The 19,753-nt window shown below is 34.0% G+C and overlaps 1 protein-coding gene across 2 annotated transcripts in view; it reads left to right on the top strand.

Annotated features, from left to right (window-relative positions):
- Positions 1 to 19,753, top strand: part of LOC137478144 (adhesion G protein-coupled receptor A3-like) — a 255,839-nt gene that overhangs the window by 139,141 nt on the left and 96,945 nt on the right. For both annotated transcript variants that reach the window (XM_068197751.1, XM_068197752.1), the window contains exons 10-12: positions 974 to 1,123; positions 4,049 to 4,210; positions 6,529 to 6,744. In XM_068197751.1, coding sequence (XP_068053852.1) covers positions 974 to 1,123; positions 4,049 to 4,210; positions 6,529 to 6,744 — 528 coding nt within the window. The remainder of the gene's footprint in view (positions 1 to 973; positions 1,124 to 4,048; positions 4,211 to 6,528; positions 6,745 to 19,753) is intronic.

Genomic DNA, 19,753 nt, shown 5'->3' with positions numbered 1-19,753 from the left:
AAAGTTTTCCAGAAAGATGTTAATTTCTTGTGGAGTCTCATATCAGACTTTCATCAGCTAAAGTGCCTTTCCTCTTTAGAATGCCTTTTTGATATCTTTAAAAAAAAGCAGTACTTCAATTGTTTCTTATGGATAAGTAAAAGAATGAAATGAAAAAGTAGATGGATAGAAATTAATGAGAAAAAAAGAATGTAACAGGAAACGCTGTGGAGGATGGCCCAGATGTGTAACTGCCATACTGATTTTACAACCTTCAGTTTCCTTGACCGTTTCTTCCCTGGTAGTATCAGTAGTGCTAGATAAGACCACAGAAAGTCTGTTTTCAAATGGGTTCATAAATAAGAGTAATTAATATATTAAGAGACCCATTGCAATTACAGGGTAATAAAATAATTAGGGTGATGTCTAGAATCCAGTCTATTCTCCTGTAAGCAAGGAGGTGAGGTTGGGTTTCTCAGGGCCTTAGACAGTCAGGACTTTATAACCTCAGAGGCTGCACAGTTTCTTGGGGTTAACCTGTTCAAATGCCTGACTGCTCTTACAACCGGAAAGATTTTCTTCACAGTCAGTCTGAATTTCCCTTGCTCTCCCACCCTGTGGTACTGAGTATAGGAGCCCTTGCTGACACTTGTTTTCATGAAGATCTAGAGATAGAGGCAAGGCAAGGTAAGTAGCTTGGTATATTTTATGAGACCAGATAGTTACAGCCTAGAAAAAGTAGACAAAAATCTTCAAAATTTGTTGGTGTGTTGTGGTGGTGTCTTCAGATAACAGCAACGAAATCTAAGACCGAGGGCTGAAAATACATTCATATGCCTGAATATTCCACTGAAATGTATAGCCATGGCATACTGATGCACATAAATCCATGTGAAATTATGGCAGGCATTATACCAATGGATGTGATCTCCAGTTTTTAAAGAGAATGAAGCTAGCTGATTTATTAAGACTAACAATTCTAATGTATTTTCAGATGCACATCAATTTGACCACCGTGCTTGAGTTTTCCCGCCAGCTGACGGCCTACACAAGAGGTGCTTCCCTCTTTGCGGATAAAATGGATGTAATATATTTGGCTTATATAATGGAAAAGTTAATTGTCTTCGTGGATGAAGTTGAAGATGTAAGATATCTTCTCTATGCTGAAAAAAAGTATCACTTAGAAGTGAAGCCTTCGCATATGGCCCTGTTCTTAATGTATGCGGGCACACAGTGAAGAGTAGCTCCTAAAACTGATTGCTGATTGCAAATGTTCTGCATAAACTGTGATGTGTCTCTTTGTGCCAAAAAGGAAACTAAGTCTTCTTCACTGATGACAAGGGCATTGCTGCTTAGGAATAAAACCTGGTTTTAATGAGCCACTTAATTAAATTTCTTTTTAAGTTTATTTTCTATCATGTCTAATGTGTCTAATGTTTCTATCTGTGTCTAATGTCTAGTGGCTGGCCACTGGAGCTACGTGTGCTTCTTTTGTTTTCTCCATTTTATCAGCAGGTTTCGACTGAATTTTGCAAGGAGGTATCACTTCTTGTAAAGAAAAGATAATATGTCTTTATGTGCAACTTTGTACAGAAACTTTCAGCATTATGTATGCCATTTTTCAGAAAAATCTAATCAGAATTATGCCAACCCTATGGGAAAAATAGATTTTTACAGAGAACATAAATGTTCATAATTTTTTTTTTTTGCTGTTAATTTTCAGAGTAACTGCTTTTGTAAAGATTTTATAAACTGTAATTTTTGACCACAAGATGTTTTCTTTTGGTTTGGCAATCTTCATTCCATTCTGGCTCTGGAAATTATAACAGTTAACATTTTAGTGCCAATTTGAGAAAGTGTCCAACTTCAATTTCACCATAATACACTAGATCTAAAGTATATTATTAAGTCCTCTCCAAGAATCATGTTTCAAAGCTGCAACTTTATTTCAGCTCAGAATCCTGATAAGATCTTACTGCTTTCTGACAAAACAAAAATTTGACATTCAAAAGAAACAGCTGGATTTGCCATAAAGCTTCTTTGTTTTTCTAGCAGCTGATGTATTTTCCATTAAAGCTGAGCACCATCTCTAATGTTTTAATTGACTTCTTCCACCTTTCAAATAGGTTTTCATTTCTGCTTTTTTTTTTGTATCAAAACATCTCTATCTCCATCACTTATGTCTACATCTCTGATTTAGTAATACCCTATTTTCTTAATTTATAACGTTTCTCCTAATTTTTCTCTCTTTTCCTTTACCTCTCTCTCAAGTTTGCTAGATAGAGTCCTCATCCATTGAGCTCTCAACTAGCACCCATTTCTTAGCTGTCATTCACAAGGTACAAAAGCACCTATGAAATTTAAGTGTCAATAGCTTCACTGCACTTGTAATTATAAATAGGACTGGATTTTATTTCATATAAGGCAGTTTGTTTTGAATTGACTAGCAGCTGAAACTAGAATTACATAAATCCCTTAGAAATCAATTAAAATGCAATTTTTCAAAATATTTTCAAAAACATTCTTTCTAAACTAGTACAGTTTCTGTACCTCTTTTCTGGGATGTGCATCCCATTCCACATGGGATTGTTCATTTTTATACAAAATAAAGGTGCTTTATCCCGTCTGGTGGCTTGCCTCTCAAACAAGAGAGGTTGAATAGCTGCACAAGGGACATCTTTTCAACACGCTACAGTTTTTGTCAGGAATATGCATAATAGCCCAAATTTTTGAATTTTCAATGATATGACTTTACTCTTCATTAATGCATTTAATATAGTATAAATTACTTCATTTTCTTATTTCTCTCCTTTTGTATATTCATAGACTATTGTTCTGTCCTCAGTAAGTTACTGCCTAGCTGATTGGTGTTTGCTTTTATAGTTTCTCATAAATCACTCCAGACTCTTAATGTGATTCATTATTATTCACTTTATCAATAACTCTGTCACATTGTCAAAAGCCATCTAGAATTATCTAGTAATTATGTTCTCAAAAATAGATTAAATATTTCAGGAACAGTCACATAAAATTTTACATGTAGTCTCATTATTTGTTACCTTTGCAATGCAAGGGAAATTTATCTATTTTTTATTAAAAATGCAGAACTAACTTCATAACCTCAGCCATCTTTAAATCTTTTTCACTATTGTTATATTTCTATTTTTCTTTCCACTGAATCATCTGTGTATTTTTCTGTTTCTATTAGTGTGGCTTTTTGGCTTCTTGATCTTTTCTTTAGCAATATTTCTCAGTTGTTTTTCTCTTCTATATACCTTTTTATTCAGATTTACTTGTGACAGCTGGGTATATCTTTTCTATATCTTTGCTTTCAAAAATATTGGTAATGTGGTCATGTTAATTTTGAAATTTTACTCAAATTAAGTTTTTTAATTTTAAAAAGAAAACATTTTTATTCCAGCTTGAAATAATTATGAAAAATATTCACAGTGATATTTGTTCTTTCTAAATATAACTACTAATAAAATTTCAAATACACAGTTACCAAAATCTGTAAAATGTCACCTGGCAAAACAAAGATCTGTTATTTTGGATTAGGCACAAGTGTGAATTAAAACTACCAAAGCTGTGGCTCATGAGATGATCTAAGTTTATATCAGCACCTGAGCTATATCTCAAATTTACTCCACTATGTCTGTAACAAAGATGTCTCTCGAATATATTTTCCCTCTCTTTTTTTTTTTTCTTCCCCCCAAGCCTCCCCCTCAAGGTCCTTTGATTGAACATGAAGCAGCTCTTTAGAAGGACATGGCCATTTTTCATTAGTTTAAGAAAGGGGGTGATAATTCTGGAATTCTGTTTATTGAGATGAGATGACTCAATTTGTCTGCTGTATCTAGAAGATAAGCTTTAAAGCTGTGAATTAAAAAAGCTCTTCCTTGATGTGAGTTGCACTTTTCCTTTCTTGGTTGTTCAGTCCATTTAAATTTTTTATAAAATCAAAACTGTCTTTCAATGATGGTCACCAAGAGAAATAAGGTGCCTGTACTCTTATCTGTTCTTTTCTTACTTCTTGAGTTTTACAGACAACACCTTTTTTTTTTTCCAGATTGGGGATGCTCTTATTGAGATTGCCAGCAATATAATGTTGGTGGATGACCACGTGTTGTGGATGGCTCAAAAAGAAGACAAAGCCTGCACCAGGATTGTACGATGTGTGGAACAGATTGCAAATCAAATATTGACCAGCAAGATTCAAGTTATATCAAAGGTATTTTAAAAAATGAAAAAATATTTTGTAAGATTTTTTTTCTCTTGAATTCTATTTGCAAGGCCAAAATATTTTCTAAACATCAATACCAATGGTATTAAAAAGTGGTTTTCTTTGATCAGTTTTATTTATTGTGACAATATAGTGTTCACAACAATATCTTTCTAATGTTCTTACTATTCATTCACTTTCTATTTTTAAAGCTACTATAGCATATGGTTTTATTTTGAAAGGTACAAGTTGAGTGAGTGACTGACAGCAACATGTCAGATCATCAAAGACAACAAGATCCTTTGTTGTTGGAAGATTTTAATATGCCTTACCCAGAGGCTTCTGGACAGCTATTGATTAAAGTATTTAGAAGATTATCAATAAAGGTCTATCATGTCTTAAACATTACCAATTCAGTGATAGTTTTAGTTTTTTTAGAAGCACACTCTACCTGTTAGGAATGATTTTTTTTACTCGTTGTCCTCCATCTACACGAATGTGTCACTTGGATACGGAGAGGTTCTCATTTGGAGACTAAGACATTGTCTTCTTGTCAGCTTCAACATCTAAATAGCAGAAATACATCTAAATTACAAGCTTGAAAGTTATCCTTTTAGAAGTTTAGATAAATACTTTAAAGCCTTATCGTTCCTTGAGTTAGTTTGCTTGCTTGCTTGCTTTATTCTTTTCTCAATTGTCCACTGCATTTACACAAAAAACACTATTTAAATGTGACTTCAGGTACAGAGTCAATCACAGGAAAAATGTATAAAAATAAAAGGAACCAAAAAAAAAAAAATTATAGACTGAAGTGAATTATAGAGGAAGCCAAATACCATAACAGCCTTAGTTTGTGTTTTTAGAAAAGTGGTCTTTCAAACAGAGAGAAAAATATATTGGACTGTTTCTCAAAGGAAGTTTTTATTCTCACTTATATTAAATAATCAAATTTGCTAAAAGTATTTGTATTAAATGCATAGTGACAATAATGTAACTTTTAGAAGTATTTTACAGTGTGACAATTAGGAGGACTCTGTTGTTTTATACTTGCCTTTCTTTTAAATGTCAAGTGACAAAGGTTGAGTTTTTTCCCTGTCACTGCTTCAGGAAGATGTTGGCATTACTGAAAAGAGTAATTCTATGTACTCAGACTTAGATATGTGTCACTAACTGTTTTGCCATGCTTTATCTTTTAGCTTCTTATGGATTTCTGTAGGAGAAGTAGTTTACTGTTGAGTGCAATTTGTAAATAAATAAAAGCTGTGGATTATGTCTGGTGTCATCTTATACAATACCAAACATGTCTATTCCTTTGGGAGACCAGCCAGGAAACTGTCTCACAGAAATTGCATCTGCTTTCTTTATTTTAGAAAACAGCAAATAAAACACCCACAGCTTAGGTAGCCAATAGTTTCTACTACAATTATAAATAAAAAAAAAAAAAGAGAAACTCTATAAACTGTGTGTCAGCTATATAACATTGAATCACAGAATCATTTAGGTGGTCTTTAAGACCTTTAAGATCATTGAGTCCAACCATTAATCCAGCACTGCCAGGTCCACAGATCATGAAACAATCTGTGCCTGGAAGCAGAAACCATATAGTCCTATCAGTGTGGTACCAGTCTAAGGTAGTCCACCTGTTAAAACATGAGCTGTTTATCTCATGCACAGGCCTGTGATGAAATGAAAATGCTAGTTTAAGGGTAGAGATGCATCTCTGCAGTCTGCTGCAGTCTCCATCTCCATACACTTCACTTTGCTGAAGGCTAGGCCACAGATGTACCTGTAACATGGTGTTGCCTTGAACCATTTAGTCATGTTCAATGCCCTCATGGAAAAAGATGTGTGAAAACACTCAGACACTAAATAGCTAAGAAGGTTCCTGTTTAATTTCTTAGGTTCAAAGCACATCCTTATTCATTTTTAAATAGTTCTTAAGCCTGGTGTTGCTAGTTCACTTTGTAACTCTATTGCTTAAATTCCAGATTCCACTGAAGCTGATAATGATGGAATTGCAAAACTGATATAATATTAACTAGTGTAACTGATTGAAACAGAGCTGTATCTATCTATATATGTATATATATATATATATATATATATATCAGAAAGAAAGATGGAAGCAAACCCACTATGCTGTTGTAGAATCCTGTATTATATTTTTAAATAAGTTCTATTTTCTTTCTTACCCCAAGAGAATATATATATACTCATATCTCTGTGTGTATTTGTGTATACATGCACAATCCTTTATTGAGTATATGCAGATACAATTGCAAGCATGGTTAATGGATTTGTGACAACTATTCTCAATGTTTTCACAGGTATCTCGTAATATTGCTCTGGAAGCCTTCATGATCAAGCCATCCAGTTTCACAGGAATGACTTGCACTGCCTACCAGAAAACAACCACAAGCTCAGATAAGTCAGTGACTCCTGATTTGGGAAGATGGGAAGCAAACCACAATCCTGATCTATATTTGAATTTCAAGTGCAACACTGGGAATCTGGATGGTTCTTTGGTGAATTCTTCTACCAGGGTAAGTCAGTACGACTATGAATATAAGTTATCTATTTTATTTATTTAGTGTTTTCAATAGCACCTTTAGGCAGAATACTGATTTGTAAAATGAATATTTTATGTGTTGTTAGCACTGTAAACTTGTTAATAATTTCAGCATGTAAGTGGGTTTAAACTGGTGTATTGGATGTAGCACATTTTGTTGTGCTAATGAATATTCCATTAATATAATCAGGGAGAATGCAGGATGTGAATAGAGATGAGTGAATGTCTTGTTCCTTCTATCTCTGAGTCCAGTTGTGCAAACTTTTCTGTGTGTAATCAATCTATTCAAATTAATTTGGAAATACTTGTTTTAGTGAAGCACTCTCACAGCATTTTACATTGCAGAAATGTATCTTTTATAGGGAAATTACCTTTACTTTCGTAAATAATACTGCACTATCTTCTGCACTTTATGCTGAGGGAGAGTGTTTTGCTGGATTTTTGAGTAGTAGCTGAATAAAATAGTAAACAAGCCTTTTAATAGAATACACTGTTGTTATCAAATAATGAAGTGTAACAATTAAATTTTGATCTAGCAGGAAATGGAATTTTGTATTTGGCTGAGCATGTTATTAAATTTAAGTATTAGTGTTGAATTTTAGTTATCCTTCAACTGAATCTCAGTTTAATAGGCTTATTTCTTGAATTATTTACTATGACAAAATGATGCTTCTCTGAACAATATTACTGGTTTATTGAACGTGAAAATATTTTAATTGAAGTTTGGTGCATTTTAATCTGTATGGACTATGCAGTCAGTTATACGGTACTTTGTGCTCCCATGATCTTCTGCTAAAAGGAGTCATCTTAATAATGGACGAATAGGTTAAATTTGTTTCCTTTAATGGAGTTCATTTTTTTTCTCTGAACACTTTTAACGTGTCTGTCTATAAGAAAAAGCCATCCACAAGGTCAGCGATCTAAAAGACACAAGATTTCTTCAAGAAGAAACCCTGGAACACTCTGAATTGTATGGGATAGTATTATTGATATAGAAATATGTATGGGATTACAGAAATAGAAAAGTTTTCTTTATTAGCTGCACCAATATATTTGCACTTCTTTAGAAACTGAATACCAACATTTCTAGTAAATTAGTCTCTCTATAGTTGTATGGTCAAGCGCTCGTCTATCTCTCCATTTATAAAAATCCTACCATAATTGCAAATTTCTCATCTCTTCTATCAGCATGCATTTGTCAAATATGTAGAGTAAGTTACACCAGTTATGTGAAGCCCCTTCCTAAAATGTTGTCAGAATGTCACCGTAATGATCGCAGTAAAATCTTCCCTTGTGTACTGTGAACCTACCTGACTTTATACAATATAGAGAAGTGAAATTCTACTGATGATACAAAGGAGCCAGGAGAAAGTGAGCTTATTCCTATGCAAAGCCATTTTGATGTATGTAATATATATTCTGATGGAAGTGACTTTATTAGCTGGATCTCTAGCTATCACCTGTATATGAGTTTGTAAAGGTTGTAAGAGCAGGATACAGGAGCTTATAGACTCAGCTAAATGTTTGTTACATGGCTTTAGGTTTTAACATGAAGGTGTACTCAGGCTTTAAATGTGGTAGGGGATGAGCAGACTGGATCTATTCCTTTAACTTTATCCCAAAAAGCAAGAAGTATTCATTCTCTGCTCTCTGAAAATTTTAGGCTAACCACTCCCTTAATTAATTCTGAAATTGGTTACATTTTTTCACTGTTGAAGGGAATGATATGTAGAATTGTAGCTGATAACAGAAAGTAGGATTCTTTATCATCATCCACTAGCAAAATTATTTCTATATTTGCTCATTGGAGGTAAACCTACTTGATTGTGCTGTGCAAAGTTTAGGAAAATAGAGAATTTGTTATAAGGTCAGAATTGCTTCTTTTATTATGTCTGACCTTTAGAACTTCATCTTAGATGCTGAGATTACTCTTGCAGTCTTCCTCTATTTAGCATAGGATTAATAATGAAGAAGAAAAAACATCTAATTAAAATCACTGAGTAGACGTAGTAATCACAAATTTAATTAACTTCTAATAAAAATGTGAAAAATTGCTTAAGAAGCTTACTAAAAGAGAATATTCATATGTTTTTGTGCTAGAAAATGTAGCCTTCTTCAAATTTATAGTATTGTAAATCATCTGCTCACTAAGCAAAACAATTATTTATGTTTTCTGCTGTTAAGAAATTTCACTAATCAATTAAAAAAGTAACTCCTCAGGAAGCAAAGTGTGAGCAGTACAAGGGGAAAAGGCTGATATAGGTGAGCTCAAGCCTTCTTGTGAATACCATCAAAGCTTTTGTAGCTATTCATAGTGATATTTCCTGGCAATGGTAGGAAATTGATACATATTTAGACAGTAATTTTCTGTACATAAATTAACCTGATCTGGTTATTATGGTATAGAACACCTATAGGTGTTCTATACCATAATAGAACACCTAAAGGTTAAGCAATATAAAAATTTAAATAAATAAATAAATAAAAAACAGTTTAAAAAGAATAGACTTTGAAAATTAAATAGTTTAAAACACACTGAAAGAGGTCCACCATTCAGAGAAGTTCAGGAGATAGCTCTTAAAATATATCTGTATCCACTTATGGTTCAAATATGTTTATAGAACAACTTGCAGTGTTTTCAGATACCCTAAGTTGAAGTATTATTGCAGTTTGATACACAATTTTTTATCTATAAATCTATTTCTGACTCTGTAACCACCTGCAAGTTTGAAAATAATCATTTTTCACTGTTGCAGATCAGAAGTTTTGTCTGGTAGGCCTTGGACCCAGATGCCTTCTCTTAGATCCCATTTTTGCTGTTAGTAGGAGGCTTTTGCTGCCTGACTGGACTCTACTGTGTGGGAAAAGAAAAAGCTCAAATATATATTCTGAATTTTTGTTACAGTGTTTTGACACATTGGTTGTTTTCCTCCAGACTGAGATCCTATCAGAGGAATGCTCCTGAGGCACAATCCTGTCCCATGAACTGTCTGTGGTCTAAGGGTATCATGATAATGAAGTGATCACACGCCAACCAGGCTGCTGTAACATTTGAACTCAAACAATGTGAGAACAGTTGATGAAATTTTAGTACCAATCAGTATGAATCCAGTGTCTGGTTCTCATTTGATACCAGACCTGAAGCATACTTGGAGCCTGATCTCTGTTCCAACCTGATTCTGCAAAATATCTCCAGTGTGCAAAGATAATCACTTGTACAGTTAACCCACCCTCTGACTCAGTAAAATTCTTCAGTACAGAATGAACCTTTAAACTTCCCGTACCATGACAACGAAATGTGCAGTTTATGGCGGACTGTGAGTTTGGTATTTATGCTTCAACTTTGAAGAAAGTATTTTCTTAACATAATCTATTCTTTCAGCTTCATTGAAAATGCTTGTCAAATGAGAAGTCTATTCCTATCTTAATTATTCTTGTGACACACAAATGAATTGGAAGTGAGGTTTTGAAATTTCAATAATGTGTATTTCACATGTAATCCCTGACTTCTGAATTCTTCATGATAGTCTCCATGTATTCCATTCAGCTTTTCAATTCTGTTTATTTCTTCTGTGCCCTGAGCCAGACTGACCTTTGGATTTGTCAGGTTGTATTACAGGTAGTGTCCATGTGAAGAAATGGTAAAAGTTAAATTGGTACCAGACATGCTAACCACAAAAACAAATTATAAAGTGCACTGAAAAAATCCTATGATTACTTGCATGTTCTGTGTTGAGATATTACACAATTTTAGAAATATTCTTGTCTCAGATATGTACTGGAAAATATACAATCTATGTAAGAAATGGTTTTGTCTTGCATAAAATAAATTTTGATTGTCAGACCATAGATGTAATGTATAGATAATGGTAAATTCACAGGTAAAAGTTACCAGGAATGGAGAAAAGAACTTAAAAGATTTCCACCAAGTGATGAGAGTAGGGTAAAACACAGAATTAAAAATCCAAAGAGTAATTGTGAATGGGAAAATTATTGTTGCTGATATCATGAGGTTGCTCATCCATTTTAGGATACCTTTTCCCAGTTTCAAAATGCATGTGTACAGAATTTTTTCAGTGCATGAGGATCAGCTCAAGAAATCCAGAATTCATATAGTGTATAGAATTTGTGAAAAATGTAATACAAAATGAATATTCTTCCTGTAACTTGCACAGAAGATAGCTATTATTGATTTTTCCGGTTCAGTCTATCAGACTAAAAGTTCCCCACTCCAGATCTTCTTTCATTCCATCCTACATTAAAACAAATACTTTTCAGTCTTGTGTTGAGAACATTCACGTTGAAATATTTAATAACCACATACATCATATTAAGAAAATACCATCCAACATAGTCAACAAAATACTTTTATCCTACATTATGTCACAGTATATTGTCAGGATAATTCTGTAATTTTTTACCATCAACCAGTAGGTTGATGGACATCATAAATGTAGTATGAATTATGTTGACATCTTCATTTCCATTGTGATGGTCTCCAATTTCCCAGCAAACATTGCTTTTTAGAGATTATCGCAGCACTTTCCTCATCAAATCGGATGAACTTTGAGTATGTTGTATCATGCACGTTAGGACAAGATTATAATTTTTCTTTTTTTTCTCATGCTTTAATTTTCACAACTGCAGGAAACATACAATAAATAAAAAATTGCCAAGTAAGCAGGACACCAGCAAACAAAACTTAGTTTCTGAGTTTTATATGTACGGCGTATTACAGAGTAACACTGGGCAGAATGCTGGAATACCTAATGTCAATGCCTATTTTGATTAAAAATATTTTACAAACATGTCAAAATTAAATATCCAGATAAAGGCATATCATGTTATACATCAGAATTTGTCCTCTTCCTTTCCCTTTGGGAAAAAAATTTTGCCCATTTTTCTCTTTTCTCAATTTTCTTTCTATGTCTTAGTGCCCAAAGCATTTTGCTCTTCCTCTCTTGGATAATGATATTATTTGAAAATTTTTCCTGGTAACTTGCAAGAGAGTTTGCTTTGGTGTAAATTTATAAATTGATTTTACAATAACTAATCTAGGACTGTTTCTCTTTTCTCTGTGATTAGGTGGGTGCTATCACAAAGGTACAGCTTAATGTGATGTAGGCATTTTAAAGTTTGTTATATTTTACCTGCTTCATCCTTTTACATTTATTCTACTTTTTAAAAGATCTTTTATATATAGTTTTAATTGAGTCCTGTAGTAGTTTTCATAGTGATTTATAATATATCCAGACATATATTATCTATTTATTCAATATTCTAAATAATCACCTTCATTCTAGTTTTTGCATTCAAAAAAGGATTTTTTTATATTTGTCCTTATTCTTAGACATAATGTCTAAGAGGTATCGAAAAATATCTGTTGGTATCTCTCTTATTACAGCCATGGAATCCTTGTTTTAAAATAAAATTAAAACTAAGTTAAAACATTTAGCAGTATGATATATAAACTAGTATTTTCTGTGGAAGCATTAATTTGCTTGCAGGTGGGTTCATATTATACACTGAGTACTACCTATGGAAATAGTTGAAATGTCTGTCGTTCAAGTAATTAGAGGGTTTAATTTCAAAATCAAAACCAGAAAGAAAAACTGCACCTCAATTTCTCTTTCCAATATGCTCAAATCATACTTTTCTATTGATATCACTTACTACTATTCCTTCTCAAATAATGACTTCATATATTTATGCCTACTATGACACCTGCAACGTTTGTAGTTTGGTGTTCTTTGTTCAATATACCTTCTTTTTTCTTTACTCTGTACATACTTCTGTGGCCTTTTATAATGTGGATGGTCATCCTGCACTTACAGCTCTTTCTAAATATTGAGACAAATGGAACAGTGCCCAAATATTATGAATGCATGTGTGAAAAATGTCAAGTATCTTAGGTATACAGAAGCGTTTCTGTAATTCTTGTATTGGTTTATCATGTATTCTAACATATAAAAATTAATGTACATTATGTTTTTTAAAAGTGGGAAAAATTTACCAGTTTTTTCTGTTTCATGGGTGCTTCTAGAGGGAACTAGAATATGTTTAACTACATGCTCATGCCCTTTTGCTTTGGGTTTTTTTGGTCCTTTGCCACTTCTCTTTTAGCAGATAAAAAGCTTATTCTGCAAATAACACCAACCATCTGTGTGTTTTTTAAATTTCATTGATGTTTCAGAAACATGTATTTTGTTTAAAACTTAAATTCATCTAACCATTTAGTCATTCTCCCTTAATGCTATGTACAGTTTGGAGCCCAAACTTGTATGTGAAAAATTGAAAAGAAATATGGATAGCTTGAAGTTAATAAATGCAAGGACAAAGAGACTGGGAGAATTAACAACTTGTATTTGATGTAAAATTGTGCTATTTGAACTCACATTTGCTTTCTTGTAAAACAAACTTCTGTTCCTGAACACATGAATATTACTGATTTTATATATTCTGTTAATATATATCTGAGACGTGTGCTGCCACTCTCTAATCCACAATGGCTGAATAAAAAACAGATTTCTGATTTTCAGCACCATTGCTCTTGTTACAGAAAAATTATCTTTGGGGTTTCCCAAAGGGCATTATAAGATTAGTTTCCTTGTTATAAACTATCAGACTTCTTCATGTGCATTCTGCTGTTAAATAATAGTTTGTACACTAATTAAGATAAACCACTTAACAAAACCCCATTGACACCATAACAATTAATAACACAGAGCATCAGTTGTTGGAAGGTACTTTACATTAACTTGATGGTACAAAGGTAATAATGACCATGGACAATACTGAGTGCAAATGCAAGTCCCAGTTCTGCATTGGCTTTTGAGGACTTAACCCCCAATTTTCTCATTATATAAAATTAAATGCCCATAATTTTCTCATGGTATAAACAATAAACTTTTAACATTTTTATAGAACTCCCTGTGTAAGTTAAGTATTTGTAACTGTTCTTTTCTAAACTCTTCTTTTTAATGTTTGCTTTATTTTCTCAGAAAATGATTGATGCCACATAATAGAGCATGCATCGGTATCCAATAAGTAATTACATTTTGTTTCTCAAAATCTTTTTCACTACATGGTTGCTTAGGTAATTGATTGTTGCTTATTTTAGAGAAGGCACTTCCAATTTCTAAATTTATAATTTTAGTAACTGTGCAAGTGCATTTAGAAGCTTTTTCTTTCTTCTTTCTTCCTTTTTTTTTCTTATTTCAGTGTTAGTTTGTTGGCTTATATTGGTCCACAAATAGACCAGTGGTAAGAAAGAGTTCACTAAAATAGAATGATTATTAGAAGGTGATATGGCTGGATTTTTTTTCCTGAATGTGGATACTTTTACTAGAAATTCTTGATTGTTTCCTGACTTTTTTTGTCTCCAGCTGTATATGGTAATCTGAGGAAATGCTCAATAGCACAGAGGTGAGGAGGGTGCTTTGGAGGAGTCAAACCCTGTACGTGGGTGGCATAAAGGTGCTCATGCAAGGGTAGAACCTTTCTCATTGTGAAAGCGACCATATGGGCTGGAACTTCTCTTCAGGAAAATGCAGCAGTATATGACGTCATGTATCAATGGTTTTTGAATGGGTTTTGGTTTTATGTACGTAGAGGAATTAATCTGTGTAATTTTCTGTGTAGTAGCTAGGGCACTATAATTGCTGTGTTGTAGGAACTTTCCAAAGGATATTTATATTTGTGTGAATCTCCTGACAGTCATTATTGAGTATGAAGTGGAAGTCAGCAATGGAATGCAAGTTTCCCAGGATGTGGGTATGTTTTCTCTATGTTTTATGCGCAGTGTAGACCTAGGGGTCTAATTAGGTAGAGTACTTCTTCTGAAGTGACTTATGAAGAGACAACTATACTCACAAGTTGATTCATGGAAGGACTAGAATGGTTCAGAACTGTCTTTGTGACACAGGAACTGAAATTTCAGCTTAAATATTTCTGCCAACATTGCCTTGTTGCTTGCTGAAGAAATTATTTACTTGGGTGGTGTTGTTTCTGTGGTTTTGGTGGGCTTAGCTGGGAGAAAGCATTCACCCTTGATTTCTTTTTTAGTTCCAGAAAAAAATACATACTAGTAGAAACCTCTAACATTTCTTTTTTGGGCTGAAGATTTAATATTTCCTTACTTAATTGACTGTTACCCCTTTGTAGAACTTGTGAGATGTGTTCAGTGTCACGGTGAATTCAGAAGCACTTTGCATAGTCTGTCTTGTCCCTAAAAATAGATATAAAATTCTGTGAAGTAAAAAACCTTCTTGCAGTAGTTGTTGTTGATGTATTGAAGTGGTGTTAACTAAAGATATATAGACTAATTCCTCTATAATAATCAATTTTTATATTATTTTAAAACCCAATGTAAAATTCTGGCATTTTCTACTGTATGAAAAGAGAGATAAACTTGTAGTTGTCTATGAGCACGTGTGCACATACACCGGTGTTTATACAAATGACCTGAAGGAACAGCCTGAAGTTGTGTGCGGGGAGGTTTAGATTGGATATTAGGAAAAGGCTCCTAACCCAGGGGGTGTTTGGACACTGGAACAGGCTCTCCAGTGAAGTGGTCACAGCATCAAGCCTGACAGAGCTGAAGTTTGGAGAACGCTGTCAGGCACGTGGTGTGACTCCTGGGGCGTCCTATAAGGGGCTCCGTGTTGGACTTGATGATCTTCAAACTCAGCGTATTTTGTGAGTCTGTGAAATAACTTTATTATGGAATTGTACCTGGTTGGTGTCAGAAACATGTGGCCAGCAGGAGCAGAGCAGGAATTGTCCTGCTGTGCTTGGCACTAGTGAGGCCGCAGTGTTCAGTTTTGAGCCCCTCACTACAAGGAAGACATTGAGGGGCTGGAGTGAGTCCAGAGAAGGGCAGTGGAGCTGGTGAAGGCTCTGGAGCACAAGTCCTCTGAGGAGCAGCTGAGAGAGCTGGGAGTGTTTATCCTGGTTAAAAGGAGGCTTGGGAGGAGGAAGGAAGGCTTTACAACACCTGAAAGAAGATTGTAGTCAGGTGAGGGTTAGTCTTTTGTCTCAGGTTACAAGTGACAGAACAAGAGGAAATGGCCTCAAGTTGCAACAGGGTAGGTTTAGATTAAATATTAGGAAAAATTTCCCAATGGAGAGAGTTGTTGGGCGTTGGAATAGGCTGCCCAGGGAAGTGGTGAAGTCACTCAAGAGACTCAAAAAATATGTTCAAGACATTCAAAAAGAACTCAAAAAACACGTGCACGTCATTTAGGGAAATGGTTTAGCAGTGAACATGGCAGTGCTGTTGGACTTGGTGATTTTAGAGGCCTTTTCCAAACTTAACAATTCCGTGTTTCTATGTTTCATGGTCTTGAGGACTGGAATCCTGCTTTCTGTGTGTATGGGGTTAGCAACAGTTGTTCTGGAAGGATAGTGCATGTGGACAGGTAATAATACATGTTTATGGTGCCTAGTAGGTATTTGGGTTTAATCTATTTTCTGAACTTTGAAAATATCTCCTAAAAATAATACAGTGGGAAAATAAAGTGAAGACAGTGAGGCAAGGGACTGGGGGGTATTTCAGAAGTAGTAAACATACTAGAATCAATTTACTGAATTTACAGTTCTCGTGAGATCATTCCCTGCTATAACATCTAGTGTTGGAGTGTGTGGGAAGAGGAAGGGATTTTCATGGTGAGGGAGGAAGAGTAAGTTGTTTACTTGTTTGTTTTTTTTTTAACAAAAAAAAAACTTTGACAAGACTTGTGATACTAGGAGAGTTGACTGTGACTACAGTGATTCATTCTTGTCTGTCATTTTAGACTGTCACGTGCTCCACTTTGAAAATAGGATGTAAAAGCGCATGACTACTGTCCCGGCAGGCATCTCACAAAGATGTGCACAGTATTTCTTGAGCCCATCTCAATGAAAAATTTAATTTTTAGTTAAATTAATATTGATATGCTGATTCATGTTTATGCTGTGAGCTCTCACTGCATTATTGATTTATGTATGGTTGGCATAATATATATCAAATGTATCAAGGAAATCTTGTAAATTTGTTGAGCTGTAATTGAACATAGTACAGATGGGATCATACTATTATTTCCTGACTATGAGTTGTAAGAGTCCCATTTTTAAACTTCCATAGTACATAAGAGTTAGTTCTTTATTCTAAATTATTGTTATTGTGCTCCCATAATGTCCCAGAAAGTGAAGGAACTTGCAGGTGTTAAGTTTCTAAATCATCAGCAAAGGAACTTACTCTTTTCAATACCAGGTTAGTTTATAATGAAACATGTAAGCTCTGCTTTACAGAGAAAGGAATTCTACAAAGATACTCATTGTTTGACTTTATAAATGGACAGTCATTCTTTGTGAAGTTAATTGGCTTCATAATCTTGTTTTAGTGTATGAAACTCATACACAGCTTTCTTTAGTTTCTGAGAAAACTTCATGATGAAATAGAGATTTCCTTAATGAATTTGAGAAAAACAAATGGGTTTAAATGACTCTTCTCTTGGCATCAATGAGTAACTAAAACATAATTTAAAACAATACTAACCGAAAAGTTACAATTATACTTAAAATAGCTAGAAATATTCAGTACTTCAGTGAGAATCTTGAATCTGATTTCCTCAACATCAGACTGTATCCAGAAGATGGTCAATACAGGAAATTGGTTCCTTTTTTTGGAAAAAAATTATCTCAACTTTTGATAACATCTATATGGTTTAAGTCTTCTAGTGTCACACTTGGATTTATGTGTTCATTAAGCTATATTATGTTTGTTTTTCTATGTAGAAATAGTTCTTTTTCTTAATGTGCCAAGAATGCAAATGTACAAACCTGAGAACAGGAGTGATGATGATTGTTAAAAAGCCCACATCCTCTCTACGTGCATGGGAATACATATTTATACAATATCAAACTAGAGTCCTGGAGCTTTTCTGCCATTAATCCTTGTACTTAATTTTTTCATACACCCTGCATTACTGCTAAGAAGAAAAGAAGAGGAAAAATAAATTGGCCAATTGTTTTAGCTCAAAACAGGCTGTAGGCTATGAATTTGGATAGACAAGATAACAATTCTTCTCCTAAATGTAGGTTAAAGCCCTTCAGACCAGAACTCTGATGAACCAGAACTAAAAAACACAATGGCTAATTCGATATGTACAGGTCGTACAGTAGATGTAACAGCTGTGTAATGTGTGCTTCACTGACCAGCATATGCTGCTATTTTAAAGGAAAAGAGTAATCTTAGGACTTGACATGTGAAGAAAAAAATTGCATTTCTGTGACCTTTTATTGCAGAAAGCCTCCTGTATTTCATAAGCTCTTTGATCAGTTCTGTATAAAGTGTCTTAACAGATTCAAAATTCTTACTAAATATAGTCTAGCAAAGTTGTGTGTAATTATCAGAGTCATTGAACTGGAGAGTTATTTACAGCTATGTTGTGTTTCTTCAGCCTTTATCGCTGCACTTCTGATGATAGCAGTCATCTACAGAAATGCCACAGAATATCAAACATATTATTTAAGTGGTACTGATCATTTAAACGTGTACATTCCTAATTTCCACATAGAATAGAATTAAATCTGTATTCCAAACTACTGTAATAGCTCCTGTTCACCAGAACTATGGTTTTCAGTCTTGTGTGCTTTCAGAGTACTTCACTGATTTGGCATCTATACTTTAATCCTTACTTTTCAGAAATTTCATGTCATGTTTTAGTGAAGCCTGTAGTAAATAAATGTCTAACATGAGTATATGTCAGAATGTATGTAGTGTATTTAAAAAAAGTGCATCTTACCCTTAGAGTTTAGTTTAATTCTGTCAAATAACAAATCCAATCAGATGGCAGCATCCAGCTTCAGCATTAACTTTTCCTCCACAGAGCAACTGCAAGAATTTTGGTAAGGAAGAAACTTTCAAAGAGAATCAGACCCACTGGTTACCTTTTGCTACAGTCCTTCTCAGTGTATTGGTTCTTGGGAATTCATTAATGTGTGGAAAATCACTCTAGACATAGTTAAAAACTAGCAGTGAATGTTACAATCTATTGATAATTGACTTTCTGCAATAAATAGAAAGCTTACTGCTGTACTATTTGGGCCTGATTTACCCTTGTATAATCCCAATGAAATCACTGCACTGAAGTCTATATTTATTTTGCCTAACAGTATTTGTATTCCTGAAAACATCTTATCCCGTTTGTCAACACTTTAAAAAAAGCAAAAATAAAGTGACTAGGGCACAATTATTTATTTACATTTAAAAAACATAATAGCTTACCTTTTTCATTTAGCATTAAACTCAGGCGTACTCTAATTAAATCAAACTTAAACCATCAGCAAAAGTGAGATAACTCAGACACTATAAGCATGAACTGGTAACCAGTTGCTTTTTGTAGTTATCTGCTAATCCTTGATATATGGTAACTTATTTGTTCAGGTTTATGCTAGTACCAGTTGCTCTACCTGCAATTGGTCTGGCAATTCTGTTTCTTCTAAAACACTGTTGCCACTAGGAAGAATAAGATACATAGATGATGCTGATTTTCTTTCCAATATACTTTATGTTTTCAGGACATTTGTACAGTCAATAAAAGCTACCATGTATGTGCTGATTTCTCAGTATCCTTGAAAGTGGTACAACAGTAGATGTTTTGCCTTGTATTTCAGTCCAGTGGATAATGGAAACTTTTAATAATTATTAGGACCTGAGAATAAGCTTCCTTTAAAATGAAATGGGTCTTCTGCAACTGGGAACTGGGTAGGAGAATCAAAAATGAAATATACCTTCTGTAGGCAAAATGTGCAGATGTGTCATGTGAAGTTGTTATATAACCTGAAGAGTCAGGGAGATGTTTATTCAGCTCAGTGAACAAGTACTGGAGTGAGATTCAAAACTTTAGGACACTAAATTAAACATCATCAGTGCCAGAAAGGAACAGGCTACTGCTTTCACATGCAGCTATGGTGATTTCTTCATGCAACTATGAAGAAGA

The sequence above is a fragment of the Anomalospiza imberbis genome, chromosome 8, assembly GCF_031753505.1.
Source record: "Anomalospiza imberbis isolate Cuckoo-Finch-1a 21T00152 chromosome 8, ASM3175350v1, whole genome shotgun sequence".
In the NCBI taxonomy this organism is placed as follows: domain Eukaryota; kingdom Metazoa; phylum Chordata; class Aves; order Passeriformes; family Viduidae; genus Anomalospiza; species Anomalospiza imberbis.
This window is presented reverse-complemented; position numbering and strand designations above follow the sequence as displayed.